The sequence below is a fragment of the Phacochoerus africanus genome, chromosome 6, assembly GCF_016906955.1.
Source record: "Phacochoerus africanus isolate WHEZ1 chromosome 6, ROS_Pafr_v1, whole genome shotgun sequence".
In the NCBI taxonomy this organism is placed as follows: Eukaryota; Metazoa; Chordata; class Mammalia; order Artiodactyla; family Suidae; genus Phacochoerus; species Phacochoerus africanus.
Window position 1 is genome coordinate 97,638,628 of NC_062549.1, and position 23,791 is coordinate 97,662,418.

The 23,791-nt window shown below is 49.6% G+C and overlaps 2 protein-coding genes across 2 annotated transcripts; both read left to right on the plus strand.

Annotated features, from left to right (window-relative positions):
* Window positions 1–3,444: 3,444 nt before the first annotated feature.
* Window positions 3,445–12,770, plus strand: THEM5 (thioesterase superfamily member 5). Its single transcript, XM_047783069.1, is given in 7 exon segments — window positions 3,445–3,713; window positions 4,638–4,839; window positions 6,582–6,720; window positions 11,464–11,512; window positions 11,514–11,575; window positions 11,892–12,016; window positions 12,544–12,770. Coding segments are annotated over 7 exon segments (744 nt in total). The 5' UTR covers window positions 3,445–3,590; the 3' UTR covers window positions 12,588–12,770.
* Window positions 12,771–22,006: 9,236 nt separating this feature from the next.
* C2CD4D (C2 calcium dependent domain containing 4D) lies at window positions 22,007–23,225 on the plus strand. The gene is given in 3 exon segments (XM_047784643.1): window positions 22,007–22,515; window positions 22,518–23,093; window positions 23,095–23,225. Coding segments are annotated over 3 exon segments (1,062 nt in total). The 5' UTR covers window positions 22,007–22,092; the 3' UTR covers window positions 23,158–23,225.
* Window positions 23,226–23,791: the final 566 nt, after the last annotated feature.

Consider the following 23,791-nt stretch of genomic DNA (forward strand, 5'->3'; position numbering starts at 1 on the left):
GGAAATGAAGGCTTATCATTTCACCCATTGTCCTTTAACTCCCCTCTATTCCCCTCAACTACAGCATCCAGCTGAACTTTGAAAATAGTCAATTCAAGGAAAAGTGAAAGTTATACAAGAAAGAAAGGCTAACAATAGTATATGGCAGAATAGAGAACAAAATTTACATAATCATATTGATGAAACTTGATTTAAACAAAAATTGTAACTAAAGTATGAAGATGCCTATAGGAAAAATTCCCTTTTTCCCCCTTCACCCTCTCACACATCACTGGTGTCAGATGTGGGTTTTTCTCCCACACCAAGCACTTCTCTGTGACACCAGCCAGATATCCTATGATTCAATTCTAACACGAACCAAAGTTAGCACAGACCCCCACAGGTTAAAGCCTCAGTCCCATGAGACTGTGCTCCACTTCAAATGCCAGTCACAGGTGTTCCCATAGTTGCAAAAGGGAAACAAATCCGACTGGTATCCATGAGGATGAGGGTTCGATCCCTGGCCTCGCTCAGTGGGTTAAGGATCTAGCATTGCTGTGAGCTGTGGTGTAGGTTGAAGACAAGGCTTGGATCCCAGGTTGCTGTGGCTGTGGCTGTGGCCGGCAGCTGTAGCTCTGATTCGACCCCTAGCCTGGGACTTCCATATGCAGCAGATTCAGCCCTAAAAACCAAAAAAAAAAAAAAAAAAGCCAGTCGCAAGTAATAGGTCCCTGAGTGGTCCACAACTTGTTTGACTTGGCTACAAATCAGAGGTTCCCACGACCCCTCCTTTCCTTGAATTTCATCATTGGCTAAAACAATTAATCAGCCTCAGGGAAACACTTACATATTCTGGCTTATGATTTAATGAAAGATATGGTGCAGTGTGCCGATGAAGAGATACATGGGGTGAGATCTGGGAGGATCCCGAGTGCAGGAGTTTCTGTTTCCATGGAGTTGGGGTGTGCCTTCCTGGAAGCTCTCCAAATCCTCTGCTTTGGGGATTTTCACAGAGGCTTCATCGCACAGGGGAGATGGATCTTTAACTCAGTCTCCAACCCTTTCACCTTCCTGAAGGATGAGGGGTGAGACTGAAAATTCCAAGTTGCTAATCATGGCTTAGTCTTCCTGGTGACCAGCCCCTATCCTGAGGCTCTCCAGAGCCCACAGAGAGTCACTTGATTAGAGCAAAAGATACTCCTATCACTCAAGAAATTTAGGAGCTCTGTGTGAAGAATCAGAGAAGTGAACTCAAGGCAAGAAACTCAGGCAAGGATTTCCTTTCCCAGGTTCAGCTCTGATTCTTCTTGGGAGGACAGCCTCTGCCTCCATGTGGGGTCCTGCGATCAGCTGCCAGCCGTCAGGGTCCCCTGTAAGAGCCCCACCTTCTCCCCACTCCCTTTTCCTCAGCCTCCTTTTAAGTCTGTGTAGCTTTTCTAAGACTACTCTTTTCTCTCCTGCCTCCTCCTTGAGTCCCATCACCCAAATCAAGTATCACACATAAAGACTGGCAGAGGAAGTGAAGGAACACCCAGTACCAGGGGAGGCCTGGTGCAAGCCAGAGGGCACGGGGCACCAGCTCCAGCCAATGCTACTGCACCAGAATGCGGATACCTTGTGGCCAGATCTTTCCACTTATCTAGAGATCCTTGGCTTTCTGCTTTGTATGAATCTCCTTATTTTTATTTTTTAAGTTATTTTTTAAACTCTTCTTTTAGCTTTTAGGGCCACATCTGTGGCACATAGAAGTTCCCAGGCCAGGGGTCAAATCGGAGCTGCAGCTGACAGCCTACACCACAGCCACAGCAATGTGGGCTCCTTAGTCCACTGAGTGAGGCTAGGGCTGGAACCTGCATCCTCATGGATACTAGTGAAGTTTGCTATCGTTGAGCCATGACGGGAACTCCTGAAACTCCTTGTTTTTAAATGTTGGCCACTAATTCAAATATTTATAGTTAGATCCTGAAACTGAGTCAACCGAAAAACTGGGTTCCCTCGGTCCTTGAAGAAGTTTCATTCGAAACTTTCCCTAGGTTGAGGGAAATATTTACATTCTAGTCTGCTGGGGCAGCCAAACACAGAAGACGTATTTCCATACTAAATCACATCTTTCAGAAGCTGCCAAACTATCATCCTCGTCGTCGTCATCATCACCACCATCATTGTAATTCCACCTTTGCATGGTTTTGACCTTTAGGACATGCTTTATTCTCGTGAATTAAAACTAGGACTTTGGAGTTCCCGTCCTGGCACAGTGGTTAACGGATCCGACTAGGAACCATGAGGTTGAGGGTTCGATCCCTGGCCTTGCTCAGTGGGTTAAGGATCTGGCGTTGCTGTGAGCTGTGGTGTAGGTCGCAGATGTGGCTCGGATCCCGCGTTGCTGTGGCTCTGGCGTAGACCGGTGGCTACAGCTCCGATTCGACCCCTAGCCTGGGAACCTCCATATGCCGCGGGAGCGGCCCAAGAAATAGCAAAAAGACAAAAAAACTTTTAAAATAAATAAATAAATAAATAAAACTAGAGCTTTTAGGAGTTTCCTCTTGGCTCAGCAGGTTAAGGATTGGGCACTGTCACTGCTGTGGCCAGGGTTTGATCCCTGGGTCCAGGAACTTCTAGAAGCTGCGGGTGCGGCCAAAAAAAAATCCCCCAAAAACAAAACAAAACAAAACACTGAGACTTTTAGCTGAAAACCAGCAGTTTTAATTCAATAGAAGAACTATCATCACCCAAAAAAAGACCCCACCCTTGCAGACGCTGGACGGAGCATTCCTCCCCAAGTCCCAACTCAGAGCTGGCTCTTTTCCAGGATTGTTGCCTTTCTTCCCACCTCACTCCCAGCACTGCCTGCACTCGTCATCCCCTCCCTGGGGGGGTTCCCAAAGAACAGAGTGCCCTTGCTAAGTGCCCTTGCTAACCTGGATGATTTTCTGGCCTTCCCTTCCTAGGCCTTCCCCTCCCTACCCTCCTCCCCACCAGGAACCAGCAGGTAGAGGCATCCCTGTGCTGCCTTTTGTATGGGATAGAAAAAGGGAGTGGCTGAGGGCTGTGAGTTGGTTTTCTGAGTCCCAGGATCCTACCAAAACTTTCAGAGTCTTGCTGCAAAGCTCCTGCCACAAATACTCCACCCACACACCCACATACTTCACCAACTGCCTCCAATCAAGGATCATAATACCTCTCTTCTCTCTCTGAGAATTTTATTGGTTCTCCCCAGAAGAACTTCAGGGCAGCTCTACAAAGCTTCATATACCCTATACTGTCCCATTAGATACTTTTCTGCTCCTTTAATAAACATTTCTTTCTAGATTCAGACCAGTTCTGCTATGCATTCATGCCCAAGCAGCATCTGCCTCTCCCCAAATGCTGGGTGGGGCTCTGGACTACCCAAAGGCCCCAAGCATCTTTGGGGTGTGGTATCAAACCAAGTCAGCCTTGCCTAATCATCTGCAGTGCCTCATAAAAGCCTCCCACAGAGGGAAGAGCGGCTTGTCTGAGAGGTAGCTGCAACCAGCATCCCCAAGGTACAGCTGAAAAGCACTCACTCCCACCCCTGCTGCTTCCTCAGGAGTCAGCTGGCAGCCCTGCCACCCCAATCCCAGTGCTCCGCCATGATAAGGAAAGGCTTCCAGATGGCAGCAAGACTTGGCCACCACAGAGCCCATCCTGGTGCCCTCCACAGCCTTTCCAGGTTCAACTCTGCCTCTGTGTTCGGATCCTCCGTGGACTCCGTGGTGAGTGAGTGGGCGGCCCTTCTCCCTGGGGGCAGAGGGTGTAAGGAGCATCCCAAATCTCCTGCTCCCAGACAGCGGCCAGGGCAGATGAGCAGTTTCTTGGGTGCTATTTGATTTGGCAAAGGAAACCAAGTAATCCAGATCCGAAACTGAGACCACCACGATACTTTGACCCTGATCGGAATCTCGTGTGGTCACCAACCACTTTCCTCCTATGGGACTCAGACTATCGCAACAGAATTGGGACGTCCCCAGACGAAGGACCCTGTGTGTGGTCCTGGCAAGTAGCTGCATTACTGTCCATGGTTGTAACTGGTCGTAATTGGTGAACATCTGGCAGCCACGGAAGGTTCCTTCTCCTCATCCCAGACAAAGTACTGCACCACTGCCAAGGCCCAAAACATGTTTCAAAGGAGCCACCCTTCCCTTGGCAGTACCACAGCCATGGACAGAGTTGGAGTAGCCCCTGGGGGGTGAGGGGGTGAGAACCTGGGTCCTCAGCTGTGGTCGCACTCCCTGGGGTAGACAGTGTCTCAGAATGAGCTCTCGTCTCACCATCAGCTCACACACTCATCAGCTTGGCAACCTCGTCATATTTCCTCAGTTTTCCCATCTGTACAGTGAGCCTTATACTAGCTGTCCTCAACCTCAAAGGACAGCGCACGGGTTTTAAAACAGGACAGTTACAGTGCAGGGTGGCATGCCTGTAATTGTCCACCCCAATCCTGTTCCTTCTCTCCGTTCGCATGTTAGTGTCCCCTTGCCTGGTCACCCACAGGAGTCCCCAGGGGCCATTTCCCTCAAGTCAACACTGGAAGAAGGGTTTGAGGAGCCCAAGGACACCCAGGAGCACACTATCTAGAGGTCCCACAGCCCAGGCAGCAGTCCAGGAGCCGTCTAGTTTCCCTGATGTTTCCTGCCCAGGTCTCAAGAACCTGTCAGGAGAAGACAGACTTGAAGAATTATGCCTCCCCCAATGCCAGCTGGTGTCCAGACATGCTGAGCCTCTACCATGATTTTCTGGAGAAGACCAAGGCCGATGGCTGGGTCAAACTGTTATCCTTCAAGTCCAACAGAGACCATATCCAGGGGTTCAAGATCCCATTAGGTCTCCAGGTTACCTCAGGTAAGGCCTGGCCTGAGAAAAGACCTCTCAGCACACATGCACCCCAGCCCAGTGGAGTCAGTTCAGCCAGTCCCCTGCTCTGTGTTCAGAGACTCTCCAGAAGGAAATTCATAAGCACTTTGGCAGTTCCTTCTGCTAACTCCACCCCTCACACTGCAGCGCCAGGCTGGTGGATGAGGATTGCATCCTCTCCCGTCCCTGGCTCCCTTCCTCCCGGGTGAAGAGCGCGCCCCATAGCAGCCACCTCTGCCCCCAGCCCACCGGAGAGCTACTGGCCCCCCTCCTTGCCCATCTGCCTTCTCACCAGGACTTCTTTCCTTACTGTCTAGCTTTATCCCAGGTCCTCCTCCCCACCCCGCAGAGGCCTTAGGAACCACCCCCCATCCCAACCCGGTACATTGCAGGCCTCCACACACCAGCCCTGCTCTGCTAGGCCCGGACAGCTCTCCTGAAACACTCACCGATCAGAGTGATAGTTTTCCACTTTCATCTCTTTGCAAGTGTGTGTGTTTTCTTGTCTCTGTCATTCCTGCCCAGTGATGAATGGAGTAGTACAGTACTCAGACTAGGGAGTTGCCACTGTGGCTCAGCAGTAACAAACCCAACTAGTATCCATGAGACACGGGTTCAATCCCTGGCCTCGCTCAGTGGGTTAAGGATCTGGCATTGCTGTGAGCTCTGCTGTAGGCCACAGCCATGGCTCGGATCCCACGTTGCTGTGGCTATGGTGTAGGGTGGCAGCTACAGCTCTGATTCAAGCCCTAGCCTGGGAATCTCCATATGCCACAGGTGCAGCCCTAAAAAGACCAAAAAAAAAAAAAAAAGTAGTCAGATTACCCTTGGGTTTATAAAACTAACAAAGCAGGTGTACCAAAAATTTTTTAAAGAATTTGGTTTCCTACCAAAAAAAATGATACATAGTTTTTGTAGTCACCTTGGGAAAAATCAAAATTTAGGTGAATTTTTATGCATTTATGTTTCTGTTAAGTATTGTTATTATAAATAACATGCCTTACATTTTAATTTTCAATGTTTAAGGTCTCTTAAAGTCTTGACCTGCCCCTGACCCTATATCCAAGTTCAGCATGGGACTTCCTGAGTGTTTCTAGCTCAAATTAGAGGGCTCCCTGAGGACAGGCCTGTGTCGCCTCAGACTGAGGTGTCTCCCTGAAGATAGGGCTGCATCCCCCTCAGTCCCAGGTCTCTCCCTGAGGACAGGGCTGAGTCCCTTCAGACCGAGGGCTCCCCGAGGATAGTACTGTGCCTCTGCTCTCTGATTAAGTCCTCTGACAGCAGAGCCTTGTGTCCTCTGGTTCTCCCCTCATCCCTATCCCTGAGGCAGAGTTAATTCATTCTTTTTTTTTTTTTTTGTCTTTTGTCTTTTTTGTTGTTGTTGTTGCTATTTCTTGGGCTGCTCCCGCGGCATATGGAGATTCCCAGGCTAGGGGTTGAATCGGAGCTGTAGCCACCGGCCTACGCCAGAGCCACAGCAACGCGGGATCCGAGCCGCGTCTGCGACCTACACCACAGCTCACGGCAACACCGGATCGTTAACCCACTGAGCAAGGCCAGGGACCGAACCCGCAACTTCATGGTTCCTAGTCGGATTCGTTAACCACTGCGCCACGACGGGAACTCCCAGAGTTAATTCATTCTGATGAAATACTGGATTTGCATCCAGACCGGGCCCCATGCCCTCACACACTCCCTTCTTCGGCTGTGCCATTGCCATCTCTCCCCAGACAAAAGGGACTGGCGCCTCTTCACCAGGTGTATCGAAACAGAAGGACAAGGCTACGAGTATGTCATCTTCTTCCATCCATCCCAGAAGAAGTCTGTCTGTCTTTTCCAACCAGGCCCCTACCTGGAAGGGCCCCCAGGGTAAGGCCACAGCAGGGCCAGGGTGGATGTCTCTGGCTGCTTCGAAGGCTGAGCTGAGGAGGTGGATTGGTTACCACCAGCCCCCGGGGTCTCTTCCTCTCTTCAAGGAGCTGGGTGGGGAGTTGCGGGCACTGGGCTTTAGTCTCACAATATCGGGCCCGGAAGGGATTCTTTTATCTGGTGTAGTCCCCACAGTGCCGATAAGGGATAGCCTTGTTGTTCGGGCCTGGGAATCTTCCAGTAAGAAGAGGTCTCAGCAGCTACTTTGAGAAGGGGATATGGTGGACCTGGAAGAGGACAAGATCTGGAATTAGGAGCCAGACTTCCAGTCGTGCTCTGCTGCTGCCGGCCTGGAGAACCCAAGCAAGCAGTTTAACCTCTGGCCTTCAGTCTTCTTACCTAAAACCTTGGACAATAATATCTGCCTTCCAGAGAGGCTGAGAGATAGATAGGATATTATGGACCTTATGTGTACGTGCTTACAGTATAGCTATCAGAGTATCTATCCAAACTGCATGTTTTACCCTTAGACAAACTGAGGCACACAGAGGTATCTTGCCCAAGGAAGCAGAGCCAGTCAAGGTCAGATCCAGGACTCTAATCCAGGAGTTAGGACTCCAAATCCATTGCTTCCTCCCCTGTAACTCCACTGCCTCCACACTGGGAGCAGACTCAGGAAAGAACTCAGACTGGACATAAATACATCCACAAGGGAAATCAGGCTGACCCTGAGCCTCTTTCCTAAAGACACTGGGTCACCAAGTCCACGGTTTTCTGCCTTCCCCATCCCTGTTCCTGCTTTAGACAGTCACCGAAGCTATTGTCGGTGTTAGAGGAGGGGGGTGGGAGGAGAGAGGAGGAGGAAGGAGTGGCTTTAGGGTCCCAAGGCCTGGGAGAGACTCAGTTGTAGTCAAACAAACAGAATTCGAAGAGCTTAATAAATGTCAGCGCTTCTGCAGGCCATGGATTCAGACTGCAGCCTTTGGTCATCTTGGTCATCCCAAAGGTGTCTTCCGGGGGGACACTGATTTCCACACTAGTGCATGCAGCTACCCGGGGACTGGATCAGAGCCCTGCCCCGGCCACAGGTCCTTTCCCTCTGAAGAGGAAAACCCCCAAGAAGGCAGGGATGGAGATGGAGTGTGGCTGACTTTTACTTAGGAGCTCCCGGAGGTGGGGCAGGAGAGGCAGAGGAGACTGTCCAACACGGAGGCCAGTGGATGGAGGGGTCCAAAGAAGAGATTAGATCAGTGCTGAATTAGAAAAGCCCAGTTCAGTCTCTCTCTTGTGTAAGGAAAAACCCAGTTCTTCCCTGCTGTGTTTCCCTCTCCTATGCGTCTCCTTTACTCTCATATAGAACACTTCCCTTCTGACACTTCTGGTCACCAAATATGTGGCGGTGTTCCCCGACAACCAGGAATTGTCTGTGACATCAACTGGACGGCCTACGATTCAGTTCAATTCTGACACCAACTACCCGGCGATAGTGTCAGATCCCATAGGGTGAGGTCTCAGGCCCACAAGACTGCCCCCACCCTTCCTCAGATGCCAGTAGGTCCCCAGGTTACCCGCAGCTTCTGTCCACTTTGGCTACAAATTGGTGGTTCCCACAACCCTTGCCGCTGGTTGGATTAATTTACCAGAACAGCTCACAGATCTCAGGGAAACACTTATTACGCTTACCAATTTAAGATATGAAAAAGGATAGAGTTCCTGCTGTGGTTAAGAATCTGACTGCAGTGGCAGGTTGCCAGTCCCTAGGCAATGAGGAGGTGTAAGTTACTGGCTGACCAAGAGACCCTCTGTACCATGTACACACTTCCCAGCAGGTCCCGCTGCTGACCAGTGAGGGTTCTTTGGCAGCAACTCTCCCTCTTTTCCAAGTAGTGTGGGGTAGGGAAGTGACTAGAAGCGTACATGAGGTTTTGAAGACATTACTTCATTTGATCTGGTGTGATGAAATTATTCACAATTCACCCTGGAAAAACTAGGTAGGGCTCAGGAAGATTTAGCAATGGCTCAAGATCAAACAGGTAGTGAAGGCAGAGCAAGGAGTCAAGCCAGGTGGGTGTGGGTGCTTGGCCCCCAGCCCTTTCCACCAAAGGGAAGGGGAAGCAAGGGTCTGGGAAGCCCTCTGGTGTCAGGAGCAGCCAGTTAACCCATGGTGGTACAGCAGGGACAGCTGACGTGTTCCACAGAGAATCAGGATCACGCCTTTGAAAACCAGAAACTCGAAACTGTTTCTTGTTCTCTGAATTCTAAAGTTGAGTGCCTTTATCTTTTCCCCGACTTAATCAGCAATGGAGCTTTGCCATGAAGGTCAGCTTACACAAGTGAGAGTGAGACTTTTATGCACTTCACTTTTTAATCTTTGCATACACACACATACACACTTTATATTTGTATATATACATATTTTTAATATTATCTTCCATTAAGGTTTATCATACGACATTGATGTAGTTCTCCGTGCTGTGCCGTAGGGTCTTGTGGGTTACCCCCTCCATGTACGATAGCTGACATTTGCTCACCCCAGCATTTTACTCCATCCCTCCTCCAAACCCCTCCCCCTTGGCAACCACAAGTCTGTTGTCTATGTCCCTGAGTCTGTTTCTGTTTTGTAGATAAGTTCATTTGTCATATTTTAGATGCCACGTATAAGTGATATTATATGGTATTTGTCTTTCTCTTTCTGACTTATTTCACTTGGTATGATAGTCTCTAGATGCATCCACGTTGCTGCAAATGGCATTATTTTGTTCTTTTTATAGCTGAGTAGTATTTCATCTTCCATATGTACCACGTCTTCTTTATCCATTCATCTGTCAATGGCCGTTTAGGTTGTTTCCATGGCCTGGCTATTATGAATAGTGCTGCTGTGAACATAAGGATGCATATATCTTTTTGAATTACAGTTTTGTCCCAATGTATGCCCAGAAGTGGGATTGCTGGATTATGTGGTAATTCTATCCTTAGTTTTTTGAGGAAACTCCATATTGTTTTCCACAGTAACAACTTACAACTTACATTCTCACCAGCAGTGTAGGAGGGTTTCCTTTTCTCCCCATCCTCTCCTGCATTTGCTATTTGTAGACTTTTTACTACGGCCATTCTGACCTGTGTGAAGTGGTACCTTACTGTAGTTTTGATTTGCATCTCTTTAATAATTATTGATGTTAAGCATTTTTTCATGTGCCTATTAATCATTTGTATTTCTTCTTTGGAGAAATGTCTTTTTAGGTCTTCTACTAATCTTTCAGTTGGGTTGTTTATTTTTTGTTGTTGTTGCGCTCTTTGTATGCTTAGAAATTAAGCCCTTTAGAGTCACAAATATTTGCAAATATTTTCTCCCATTCTGTAGGTTATCTTTTTGTTTTGTGATTTCCTTTGCTGTATAAAGTCTTATAAGCTTGATTCAGCCCCATTTGTTTATTTTTGTTTTTATTTCTATTGCCTTGAGAGACTGACCTAAGAAAACGTTGTTATGATTTATGTCAGAGAATGTTCTGCTTAGGATCTCTTCTAGGAGTTTTATAGTGTCATGTCTTATGGTTAAGTCTTTAAGCCATTTTGAGTTTATTTTTGTATATGGTGCGAGAGTGTGTTGTAACTTCATTGATTTGATGCAGCTGCCCAACTCTCCCAGAACCACTTGCAGAAAAGACTCGTTTTCCCATTGTATATTCTTGCCTCCTTTGTCAAAGATTAACTGACTGTAGGTGTGTGGGTTTATTTCTGGCCTCTTTATTCTGTTCCATTGACCCATATATCTGTTTTTGTGCCAATACCATGCTGTTTTGATTACTGTAGCTTCATAGTATTATCTGAAGTCTGGGAGGGTTACACCTCCTGCTTTGTTCTTTTCAGGATTGCTGAGGCAATTCTGGGTCTTTTATGGTTCCATATAAATTTTAGAATTATTTCTTCTAGTTCTGTGAAAAATGTCAATGGTAATTTGATCAGGATTTCATCAGATCGGTAGATTTCTTTGGGTATATGGCCATTTTAACAATGTTAATTCTACTAATTTAAGAGCATAAGATATCTTTCCATTTTTAAAATCATCTTTAATTTCCTTTATTAATGTTTTATAGTTCTCAGCATATAAGTCTTTCACTTCTTTAGGTTGATCACTAAGTAGTTTATTTTGAGGTGTTCAATTTTAAAAAGGTATTGTTTGGGGTTTTTTTTTACATTCCCTTTGTGACATTTCATTGTTAGTTACACACTGAAAATAAAGAAATGTTTGCAACATCCTGCTGAAGCAGGCTCTCAGCTTTCCACAGGCAACACTGCTCAGGAGTCCATCTTGTCAGCACTTTATAGGTCCTGAGTCTCACATTTACCCATCTTGAGAATGTGGGCTCAACACTAGCCATGGTGATTGGTGAGATGAGAGCTGGTACAAGGCCATGGTTTAGAGACTAAAGCCAAAAAAGTTCAGGGGCTTTTCCATCCCCTGTAGGGCTGCACCTTTCCAAATTACAATAATTGCTTCCAGCAATTAGGTGATGAATAAGAAAAGGGTTTTTCCATTAACTCTATCAGAAAAAATTTTTTTCTGGTGAAATAAAATAATTGTATCAGTGGTTGTTAACATATGCTATAGCAACATGGAAGAAAAATCAGCTGATTTTGACCTGTTTGATCAGAGGGGACCCAGATCTGTCTCCTTTCCTTTCCTGGGAGAAGATGGAGGTGGGGTGGTTCCAGCCTCAGCCCTGCTTCCTGCCCCACCACCAGGTTTGCCCATGGAGGGTCCCTGGCAGCCATGATAGACGAGACCTTTTCAAAAAACTGCTTACCTGGCTGGAGAGGGCCTGTTAACACTAAATCTCAACATCAGCTTCAAAAAGTAAGTACAGATCCATGTCTTGTTGGTCAAAGTCATGGTCCTTTTCACTGTCGAGAGGGTAGCCAGCCATCCTGGGTGGTACAGAAGCCCTGCCTGTTACCTTCCTTCCCCAGCTCACTGCTGCACAGTCCTCTGGTCCCTGGCAGGAACCTAACCTCTGCCATCCGATTCGGGTTGCTGGCAAATGGGTCCTGAGCCCAGAGCCACTTAAGTCCTTGAGGTGGGGTGGGATGAAGAGAAGGATGGGGGGTACAGAGTGGTGGAGGGAGGGGGGCCAGTTCACCTTGCAAGATGGCTAAGCCGCCTCCTCTCGCAGTTTGATCCCCGTGGACTCTCTAGCTGTGCTGAATGTTGACGTGGAAAAGATTGAGAACCAGAAGATTTACATGTCCTGCATCATCCAGAGCCGAGACCAGCAGACACTTTACGCCAAAGCCTCAGGTAAAGAGGTCCTCAGCCTCAGCGCCAGGCCCTCCTGAATGGAAGAGCGAATGCTAAGGATCCAGCTTTTCAGAGTGGGATTGGGCAACTGCTATAGACACAAAACAAGGGAGAACCTTCTTTTTCTTTTATTCTTTTTGCTTTTCAGGGCCATACCTGCAACATATGGAAGTTCCCAGGCAAGGGTCAAATCGGAGCTGTAGCTGCCAGCCTACAGCACAGCCACAGCAACCCAGGCTCCAAGCCGCATCTGTGAACTACACCACAGTTCATGGCAATGCCAGATCCTTAACACACTGAGCGAGGCCTGGGATCAAATCCGTATCCTCAAGGATACTAGTCAGGTTCATTTCTGCTGAGCCACAATGGAAACTACAACTTTTTTTCTGTGTATAACTGGCCCCAAGCTGTACCACAGTGACAGGATCCAGGTACTGAGTAACTGGGTGCAAATGCTCTGAGCACCTCATTGAACTCCTGCCCTCTGTGCTCTGGCTCCTGCCACTTGGCTCACCCTTCTCTTGCAGGCATTTTCCTCCAGATGCCACTAGAAAAGGATTCATCTAAATAATAGCCCCTGTGCCTTCAGGAGAGCCTACTGCTGACTGCCTTGCCTACTGCTGACTGCCTTGCCTGGGACCCACCACCAAGCAGAGAGGAGTGACCAGAAAATAACCAGTAAAGTGAGGGAGAGGGCACTTTCCTCTGCATAAATAAAGTCTCACAGCCCCCTTCTTAGCCCAAGACCCTTCTGTAGTTGGAAATCAGAATCCTTCCAGGGGAGTTCCCACTGTGGCACAGTGGGATTGGCTGTGTCTTAGGAGCCCTGGGACACAGGTTCAATCCCCAGCCTGGCACACTGGGTTAAGGATCTAGTGTTATAGGTTCAGGGCAGACACAAAGGGAGGAGGTGTCAGTTTTACTCTAGAAAACAATCAGAAGGCTTTCTAAAGCAAGCTGTGCTTGAACGGAGTCTCAAAAGTTAAGGGGTGTCTACCAGGCAGGCATGGGAGAGGAGGATATTCCAAATGGAGGGACTAGTACAAACAAAGGCACCAAGAGGAGAAAGAGTACCCTCTGGAGGAGTTCCCGTTGTGGCTCAACAGGTTAAAGGGCCTGGTGTTGTCTCTGTGAGTAGGTGGGTTCAATCCCTGGCCTTGCCCAGTGGGTTAAGGATCTGGCGTTGCCGTGAGGTGTGATGTAGGTTACAGATGCAGCTTGGATCCCGTGTTGCTGTGGCTGTGGTGTAGGCTGGCAGCTATAGCTCTGATTTGACCCCATATGCCTCAGATGCAGCCCTAAAAAGCAAACACACACACACAGGAGAGCATCAAGGCACATATCATAAAGGATTTTATTATTAGATATGGTAATGCCAAACACTGAAACAGATAAACCTTTACACCTTCGTAGTCTAACCTGTATCTGAAATAGAAAGCACTTTTCACTCTCATAAAGTCTAGTTTTTGGTATCTAGGAATCATTCAGAAATCCAGCTGACAAAAGGCCTGTCCTCTTCAACAAGAGATTTACAACGTCATCCCAGGTAGTGACATCCAGTTGCCAGATGAGAGAAGAGAAAATCCCAAGGAAGGTTTTGGGGGCCAAGCCTCAAAGTGTTTCCACAGTCACAAGACCCCATCAAACTTCAAGGGAGATGGGCTAGAAAATATGGTCTGACCATATGTTGTAGAAGAAAGGGAAATAATTTCGGTAGGTAACTAGCAGCCACGGCCTCAGGTTTTTGGGTCTTTTTAATTAAAAAAAAAAAATCTTATGCCTCAGTTTGAAAGGAGAATTGGCAGAGGAGGGATGAGTCTGTGTCCAAACCCTCATCCTGACAAGTGAAGAATTCAAGTTCGGGCCTCAGCTAAGATTCCAGGATCTGGGACAGGGGCTGGGGGTTCAGAGAAAATGAACATTTTGTGGCAAGGAACAGGGTCAGAGAGTTGGACACAAGTTCAGCAGTGGTGGAGAGGTGGGTGGGTCAGGTTTTCTTTCTAGGAACTAGACCACATGCTTCCTAAGCCATCAGTCTTGAATAACAGGCAAAGAATTGGTTGACATGGTTTTGAAGGGACTTGAAAAGGGACTTGATCCAGTGTCCTTCAAAAGCTGGAGACATACTAGCAGTTCCTGTCGTGGCTCAACAGTTAATGAATCTGACTAGGACCCGTGAGGACATGGGTTCAATCCCTGGCCTTGCTCAGTGGGTTAAGGATCTGGCGTTGCCGTAAGCTGTGGTGAAGGTTGCAGATGCAGCTTGGATCCTGTGTTGCTGTGGCTGAGGTGTAGGCCAGCAGCTACAGTTCTGATTCGACCCCTAGCCTGGGAACTTCCATGTGCCTCGGGTGCGGCCCTAAAAAGACCAAAAAAAAAAAAAAAATGGAGATGCACTAATGGCCACAGCCAGAAATCTTGTGGCTGCCAACTGTGCCCTCCCCCCATATTCCCTATACACTCCCCTCCTCCTTTTGTGCTTTCACGTTTGCCTTGGATGACCCGTTAAACCCAGAGTGTAAATCAATGTGTACCAAAAACCTCTTGTCCTTTATTCATGGCCAAGAAGAGCCTAATCTTCATTTAAACACTTCCAAGAGAAGGGAAATATATTCCATCCTTCCAAGGCAATCAACAAAAGGAAAAAAAACCAAAACCATTGTACTTGGAAACTCAAGTACAACTTGCTTCATTCTTCTCACATCTGGCAGTGGAATGTCAGCACCCAGGAAGACTTTGGAAGTCCTGTGTTGAAGATAGCAGAGGTTGAATGCCTCCTAGCACTCCTCTGCTGGGGCCAGTGTCTCATACAAACAAGCACCAGCTGGCAAGCGAAGAGGTAGGAGGCTCTTAGGCAATCCCACAGCCAGGCCGGGGATGTCAGCCCTGATTGGATGAGGCCAGGTGGGCAATCAGGGATCTTGGTAAGGGAAATAAGGTCACCAGCTGCTGGAATACTTCTCTAGCTTCGAGGGCTTTGACAGATGCCTATCTTCTACCAGAAGGCCAATTATCGCAGCTTTCCAGGCAGAAACAAGGGGAGTTGCTGCTGCCACACTTTAAAAACCAATTCCCATGTGTAGTACATTCATCTGGAATACAAATACTATTATAGAGGTAGATGGGGTGGAATCCAATTGGCAATCCAAGCGAATGTGGATTTTTGTTGTTGTTGTTGGGCAGGGGGCTGCAAGTGCAGCATATGGATGTTCCCAAGCTTAGGGTCAAATCGGATCTGCAGCTGCCGACCTATGCCACAGCCACAGCAGCACAGGATCCAAACCATGTCTGCGACCTACACTGCAGCTCATGGAAACACCGGATCCTTAACCCACTGAGTGGGACCAGGAATCAAACCCTCATCTTCATGGATACTAGTCAGGTTCATTACCACTGAGCCACAATGGGAACTCTAACAAATGTGATCATTCTGCTTAAAGCAGAGAATATGTGTTCTCCAAATGTCTGAATTTAGTGCCAAGAGAAACCAAAGAGTGAATAAGGCAATTGTAAGACCAACCAGTTCCAGAAGGCTACCAACATCAATGGCTCATACCAGCTCTTAAAGAAGGGGCCCCTAAGGTCTTCCTGAAACTAAGACTGCAGAACTAGATCATGCATCATGGGTCCTGCTTGAGGAGCCAGAGCTGCAAGACACGGTATATCACCAACCCCATGACCTGCCAGTGAGTTCTGGTGGCCAAGTCATGCTGCCTGAGGCCACTGCTCAAGGATACAGGACAATTTAGCAAAAGCTCAGGGAGTCATAGCAGTTGTCTGCTGACCTAGAGAAAAGGTTTGTCCCCTCTCAGCCTCTTCATCTGGCTTGAACCCAGGAAAGCACTCTGTACTGCCCGGTCCTCTAAGTGTCCTTCTACAGTGGCACTGGCAAGAAAAAAGAGGCCAAGGCCCTGGGTCACCTGCAAAGTTCTTGAGTGGCAGCAATGGCGCAGGCAGAGGTAGGAGGCCGCACCCCCAGTCCTCATTCAAGGGAACAGTTCTGCACAAATACAAAGACCCCTAGGGTACAAGACAGAACAGTACTCCTTTTTTTGGGGGGGGGGGTCTTTTTGCCTTTTCTAGGGCCACTCCTGTGGCATATGGAGGTTCCCAGGCTAGGGGTCTAATTGGAGCTGTAGCCACCGGCCTATGCCAGAGCCACAGCAATGCGGGATCCGAGCCACATCTGCGACCTACACCACAGCTCACGGCAACGCCGGATCCTTAACCCACTGAGCAAGGCCAGGGATGGAACCCGCAACCTCATGGTTCCTAGTCGGATTCGTTAACCGCTGCGCCACAACAGCAACTCCAGAACAGTACTCTTTGAGATAGAAGATCTGGGTTGTATGTGCACTGAGACACATGGAAGTTCCCAGGCCAGGCATCAAATCCGAGCCACAGCTGTGGCAGAACTGGATCCTTTAACCTACTGCACCAGGCCAGGGATTCAACCTGCACCTCCACAGCAACCTCAGCCATTGCAGTTGGATTCTTAACCCACTGAACCACGGTGGGAACTCCCAATAATTTTTTTTTTTTAAGAATGAAGTATAAGAGGAAAAGAAGAAGATATGGGTTCTAGCCTCAACTCTGCTGTGTGGCACATTATTTCTTCCAGGGTCTGTTTCCTGTTCACTAAAAATGAAAGCATAGATGAGGTGATCCTCAAGTTCCAGGTCTGATGTCTTACCGTTCTGATTAAGTCAGCTTTTGGCTACCCAGCATGCCAGTCATTTGCTCGACTGCTCCCAGATCTCCTCCTTCCCCTTCGCTGCCTTAGACTGCAGAGGGCTAGTGCCTACAATCTCCGATTCCCAGTCTCCTTTGTCATCCGGCTTTGAAGGGCTCTAGTGGCAGGTTGGAAGGTGGAAAGTAAGGAGATGTAAGGGTATTTCTCCCCTTTTCTTTGTTTGGAAGGCAACTCCAGTAAGTAGCGGCTCTGTCTCATGGTTACCAATCCTACCAGACAGCCCTCAACATCCTATTGGCCATGTTTGCTCTTCCATCACCTCGGTAACAAGTTCCCTGTGTTAAACTCCCTCTGTTGAAGCACCAAACAAGTGCTGTTTTCCTCACCAGACCCTAACTCATATGGCCAGGTTGTGGATTTTCTGTAGTCAGTTTTCTCTTCAGTCCCACTGCTGTACGGCCCAGGTGGGTTACACGTTTGTGTGCACCCTGAATTTAACACCCACCAAGAGAAGGACCCGGAAGGGGTGAGGAAGGAGGAAAGTGACCTGTCAAAGACTGGGCACAATCCAGGCTGAAAATAATTCTCTGCCCATTCCCCCCCACACACACACTGCACAGCTGAGCACAGCTGGAGAAAACACACACACAACCCCGCTATCCTGCTTTAACGTCATGATCACTCTCCTAACGTGGGCCCATTATACAGCCTGGCAGTCAGCCTGCAGTTCCCTAGACCATTCAGTCTCCCGCTCTCCTGGGTGACTGTTTCATTCCTGGTCCTCTCTACCCGAACCCCTAGCACTGGCTCCTCCCCCATCATCACTCTCAGCTGATGACCTTGCTTCCTGTTTCCTTGAGAAATTAATGAGAAGCATTCAGAGAGAGCGAGCTCCCACACCTCTACCAGTTTATTCCACTTTGCCTCCAGTAACCGGGTGAACTGTTCATAGAGCAAGCAAGGGACAACCCTTAGATCTGTTTCTCATGTGTAACACCTGTTTCTTATTGTCTACTTAGCAATATTGCTCCAAATATTCTTCTTTCTCTCTTCCGCACTATTGATTTTCCTTTTCTGTTTGATTTTCCCCAGCAGCATACAAATATATTATTATTTCTGTCATTTAAAAATTTTGCTCTTATAGCTCCCGTCGTGGCTCAGTGGTTAACGAGGATCATGGGTTTGATCCCTGGCCTCACTCGGTGGGTTAAGGATCTGGTGCTGCTGTGAGCTGTGTTGTAGGTCACAGACGCAGCTCAGATCCCGAGTTGCTGTGGCTGTGGTGTAGGCCGGCAGCTGTAGCTCCAATTTGACCCCTAGCCTGGGGACCTCAATATGCCGCAGGTGCAACCCTAAAAAGATACATAAATAAATAAGCAAATAGATAAATAAAATATAAAAATTAAAATTTTGCTCTTGATTCTACCCTCCACTCTGGCCACTGCCCCCACTTCTCCTTTAGCAGACTTTTCCAGAGAGTTATCTTTGCTCTCTTTCTCCTATCCTTTCCCAAGCCTTTGCCTCCACCGCTCTCCCAAACTGCTCTTGTCAAAGTCACCAATGACTCTGGCACTAAAACCAATGGTCAGTTTTCAAGCCTTATTTTATCAGAACCAGCTGGTTCCTCCTCCTCTCCCACTCTAACTGTTGGGGCACCCGAGACTCAGTCTTATTTTATCCTTTTTCTTTTTGACCTACAGTTCACCAAGTCTTGTGGCTTTAAATTCCACCTGCACTTCTCCTGGTGCCCACATTTATTTTTCTAGTCTGGGCCTCTCCTTGGAGCTTCAGATTCATATATCCAGCTGCTTACTCAACATCTCCATTTAGATGTCTAACAGGCATCTCAAATTTAACAGATCTAAAACTGAGTTCCTGAGATGTACCTGCCCCATAAATGGCAGCTGTCTTCTTCCGGCTATTCAGGCTAAAAACCTTGGATAATTCCTTCTCTTTAGATAGGGATGGATCCATCAGGAAATCCTATTGACACTATCTTCAGAATATATCCAGAAACTGACTACTGCAACCGTGATCCATGCCCCAGTCATCTTGTACAAAGATTATTTCAATATTCTCCTATCTGGTTTCCCAACTTATGCCCTTATCCCTTTCATTCTATTCTCAACACAGCCACAAGAGCAATCCTTTTAACGGTACATCATCATATCACTCCTCAGCTTATCAAAAGGAAAAGCCAAAACTGTTATCAGCCCCAATGGAATCTAGCCCTGGTATATCTCTGATGTCATATCCCCATCACTCGTTCTCTTCTGGCTACACTGGCCTCTGTGACTCCTTAAACACTCCAGGCATGCTTCTGCCTCCGGGCCTCTACATTTCAATTCTTTCTGCCCAGAATGCTTTTCTCCAGATAGCCTTCCTCCTTCCTTTGTATCATTACTGAAATGTTACATTCTCAAAGTGGCCATCTTTAACCACATTATTTAAAATTGTATGCTCTCCTGACACCCTCTATTAGCCTTCTCTAATTTTCTCCCCAACACTGATTTCCATCTAATAAACTATATTTTTCCTAATTTATTTTTGTCTATCTTTATTCCCCCACTAAAGTAGAAACTCCATCTAGCCAGGACACTTCTCTGCTGCCTCATGGCTATATCCCCAGAGTCCAGTATACTGTGCCATATAGTAAATAGTCAGTGACTATAAATGAATGAATGAATGAAGCCACAGAATCAAACTTCCCTTAATCATCTGGACTTCCTCTGGACTTCTTATGATAGAAGCCAAAAATGTCCTTATTTTCAAGTCAGATTGATTTGGGGTTTCTGTTTTTGTATACTTTTAGCAGAAGTCAGCCTAACTAATGCCCAGGTGTGATCTTATTTGATCTTCATGCTGACTCAGAGTTAGGTATCTTCTCTCCGTTTTCCAGATGGGAAAGGTGACCCCAGAAAGATTAAGTTACATGCCAGAGGTCACACAGCTAGTAAGTCACAGAGCTCAGATCCCCAACCCGCCTAACTGATGCCACAGTGCTCCACACAGACCACCCTCCCCAGAAAGGACCTCAGGGCTGAGTTAAGTCAGAAATCACAGGATTGGGAGGTCTGAGTGTGTCAGGAATCTCCATAAACGAAACATTTGCTCACTCAAAACTCAAGAATCAGATGTCAAAATAATCATCTTGTTTGTTTCTTGTATTTCACAACTTGTGTTTTTGCTGTTATGTCTCTCCCCTTAAACTGCTTCCCCATTCTATGTATCCCCAGCACCTAGCCCAGTGAAGGGATAAGTGAACTAATGCAGGTGCAATCTGCTTAATATCATTAATTCATTCAACAATCCTGACTGAGCACCTGCCTTGTTCTTAGCACTGTCTTTGCGATGCTTACAGTCTAGTAAGGGAGGAAGTCATTAAACAATCACATAAATAAATCACAGGAAGAACTGTGAACAGTACCATAAAGGGGAGTATGGGGTGCTGTGAAGGTAGAGAACAGAAGCCCTTAATAGCAATGGTGAGGATATCAGCGAGGGCCTCCAGAGCCAAAAGATGAAGAGGGAGTGGTCCTAGGAGAGGAAAGAGTTTAGGCAAAGGCCCTAAGGAGGGAATGAAGGATAGTGACTGTACCTGGAGTACAGTTGATGGCCTCATCTTTTCCGTGGTAGCCTGTGCTTCCTAGAGCCGTCTTCAAGGAGGGGAAGGAGGGAGGAGACATCCTCCATGTTTACAGTTTAACACACTTCTAACAAGAATGGGGGGTTGCCACCGTGCTTGCCACCAGCCTGACCTGGGCTCTGATGGAACCAGCTCTGTCCTCAATGTCTCTGTGTCCAGAAATCTTGAGCCTGGTCACATTTCCTTGGTCCCGTGTAATTCAGAGAAATAGTCACCGCAAATCACCCTGTCTGGGAGCAATATGAATGGCTCCAGACCGGAACAATGGGGCCCAAGGCAGGATTCCGGCAAGGAGGGTTTTGCAGAAGTTACCTTTTGTGGTAACTTCACCTAGGAGGGCTGGGGTGGGGCCAGTGTAGCACAGAAAGATGGAGGCCACTGCTCCCTAAAGGGCTGTCACCCTTTTTGCTGCAGCCCTTCCCCAACTCCCCAGCGGCCTGGGCCCAGCAGAGAAAACCTCAGGGGCGCAGGGCTGGCTTTCTGCTGGAAACCCGAAGGAAGGAGTTAAGAAGGCCGGCCTGATGGCTGCAGAGACAGAGCTGTGTTTATCCAGGAAAAGAGGTCGTACGTAGGCAACGCAACGGAGGCCCCTGCCAACTCCTCCCAGAAGGACTGGGCTGGGGTAGGAAGCTGTTCCCCTCCGGTTCTGAACGCCTCCTGGCCAGAGGCCAGGACCCAGAGGCGGCCCGCAGGTGAGGCCTGCCCTCCAGGTGCCGACCGAGCCGCTGCGGTGGGCTCAGACTCCCAAGCAGAAGGTCGGAACATCGCGCTCCCCCAGGTGCGGGCGAGAGGGTGCGGTAAGCAGCGCGCGGCGGAGGCCGGGCCTCCCAGAGTCCCCTCACGGGTGGTGGAGAATCAATGCTGCCTTTGTGCTCAGCGGTTTCCTAGGGAGAAAAGGAGTGGAGAGAGGGAGGGACGGCCCAACCGCTGGGCTCGCGCTGCCGACTTGGGATGAGGTAGGGCTAGGAGGCAGGGAGCAGGACGGACAGGGCCTTAGGGGGGTGGGATCCTGTGCCCCGCAGAGGTACATCTCCTTGAAGCAGCTCTGGGTGCTCGCAGGGCAGCAGCCAAGTGTGCAGCGAGTCCGCTTCTGGCCTGGAACGACTCAGGAGGCGAGGGAGGAGCAAGAGAAGGCAGGTGGGGATAGGGCCGAAGGATGGCTCAGCTTGAGAAGCTAGCCCTGCCGCAGGGGAGGGAAGCCGGGCATGGAGGTGTCCCAGGGGGTGCCAGATCAGGCCTAGGAGGAGAGCCTGAGTCTTCCCGCAGGATGTCTCTTGGGGGAACTCGTATATGTTTGGGATTCTGGATCTGGGTGGGAGCTTGTGGTTACAGATATTTTGATAATTCATATGTTACTCTATTCTAAGAGAAGCCTAGCGTTCTAATGAGTGTTCAGCCTTCTACCTCCAGAGTGGGTGGACATCTTTATTACCAATGAGAGAATCTGTGTACTCGGATGTCCAAGGCCTGATCTGAAAATGTGACAGTTTAGCCAGGGGCCCCCAGACTTTGCCGCCTTTTGTCCCACCCCACCCCCCACCTCCCACCTCAGCTCAAACAGGGACCAGTGCTCCCTGTGGGTCGTTAAAGAAGGGAGTGGCTGCGGACCACCAGGTGTTTGCAGCATCACCCACTTCGCCCTCCCCTTCCTTTCTCGGCCAGGCCTCCTTACGAGACGCTGGATTTGGACCCTCTCGGCCTCGGAGAATTCGGACTTTCAGCCCCCTACCCCGCCGCATGTGGCTCTTGGAAAAAGCTGGCTACAGGGTGGGGGCGGCGGAGTCTCGGGCTCGGTGGGCGCCCTCCAGCCTGTTTCCTAAGCGCCGCACCCCCGGCCAGCTGGCTCGCGCCTGCCCCAACGTCCTCACCCCCGATCGTATCCCGCAGTTCATCATCCCGCCTCGGCTCTCGGACCCAGGCGGCGCCGAGCCCCCGGGCGGGCGCGACGCGGGCGGGCGCGGCCTCCCCACGGCCTGTTCGCTGCCGCACCTGGCTGGCCGCGAAGGCTGGGCCTTCCTGCCCGAGAGCCCGCACACGCGCCGGCGCGAGTCCCTGTTCCATTCGCCGCCGCCCGCCCCGGCCGGGGGGCTGTCCCCCGCGCAGTCCCGGCTGCACGTCTCCGCCCCGGACCTGCGCCTCTGCCGGGCCCCGGACAGCGACACACCGCCTCGTCGCCCGATTCGTCTCCCTTTGGCTCGCCGCGGCCAGGCCCCGACCGGCCCCGGCCGCCCAGGCCGTGCTCGCTGTCCCCGGAGGAGGCGAGCTCGGCGGACACCAGCCCTTACACGCCGCGCCGCGCGGGGCCGCCCACGCCGCCGCTCTTCCACCTCGACTTCTTGTGCTGCCAGCTGCGGCCGACCAAGGAGAGCGTGCTGCGCCTCGAGCCCCGGGGCGGGCAGCTGCGGTTCTCCGCCGAGTACCAGGCCGCCCATGGGCGGCTGCGGCTGCGCCTGGTGAGCGCCGAGGGCCTGCCCGAGCCGCGGGCCGGCCCCGGGTGCGGCGGCGGCGGCTGTTGCGTGGTGCTGAGTTTGCGGCCGCGCGTCCGGCCTCGGGGCCAGCGGAGCCGAGTGGTCAAATGCAGCGCCAACCCCATCTTCAACGAGGACTTCTTCTTTGATGGGCTCGGTCCACCAGACCTGGCCACTCGCAGTCTGAGGGCCAAGGTGCTGGACAGGGGCGCGGGGTTCCGCAGGGACGTGCTGCTGGGGGAGTGTGAGACGCCCCTCATTGCCTTGCTACCCTCCCTTGGGTGGTGGGCTAGGTCCCGGGACCTCCCTGGCACCTGCCCATCTCAGCCTTTAGCCTGAGAGACTGTCTCGCCCACTGGATCTTCCCATCTGCCGGGCATGTATTTATTTTTGCTAATAAAATGCTCGTTTGTCTCTAGCGGGATCTCTCCCCTTATTGGCATATCCTAGGCTTTTAGAACTGCAGCCTATCCTCCCTCTGCCCTGGCCATACAAGGGATGGAGGAAGCTAATTTGGGTTGTCTGAATTGGAGCAGGCCTTTAGCAGTGATTCTCGAACTGAATGAGCATCACACTAGCCAGACATCAGCTTGAATGAGCTTGTTAAACATGCGGAAAGAATCCTGGCCTCCATCCCCAAGAGACACTGACACTAGTTCTCTAGGCCTGGGCTGGGCGGGTCCTAGGTTCCCTGTTCAGCAAGGCCCCTGCCCCTTTAGGGGGCCGTCCAATTACTGAGTCACTCCAGAAAAAAAGCTCTGTGGCTGAAACCATCATAAGCCACCGTCCCCTGGGGTTCCTTGGGGCTGCACAAGGGGAAGCCAGCACTCCCCACCCATCTACCGCACCACTTCGGCCCACATCTGTTCTGAAGAGAGACGAAACTTCTGCACCTTGGGAGTGAGTCAGGAGATGTCAGACTAGCACACCACGCCTTTGGGCGTCCTCTCTCTTGCCTTCTGCACCTG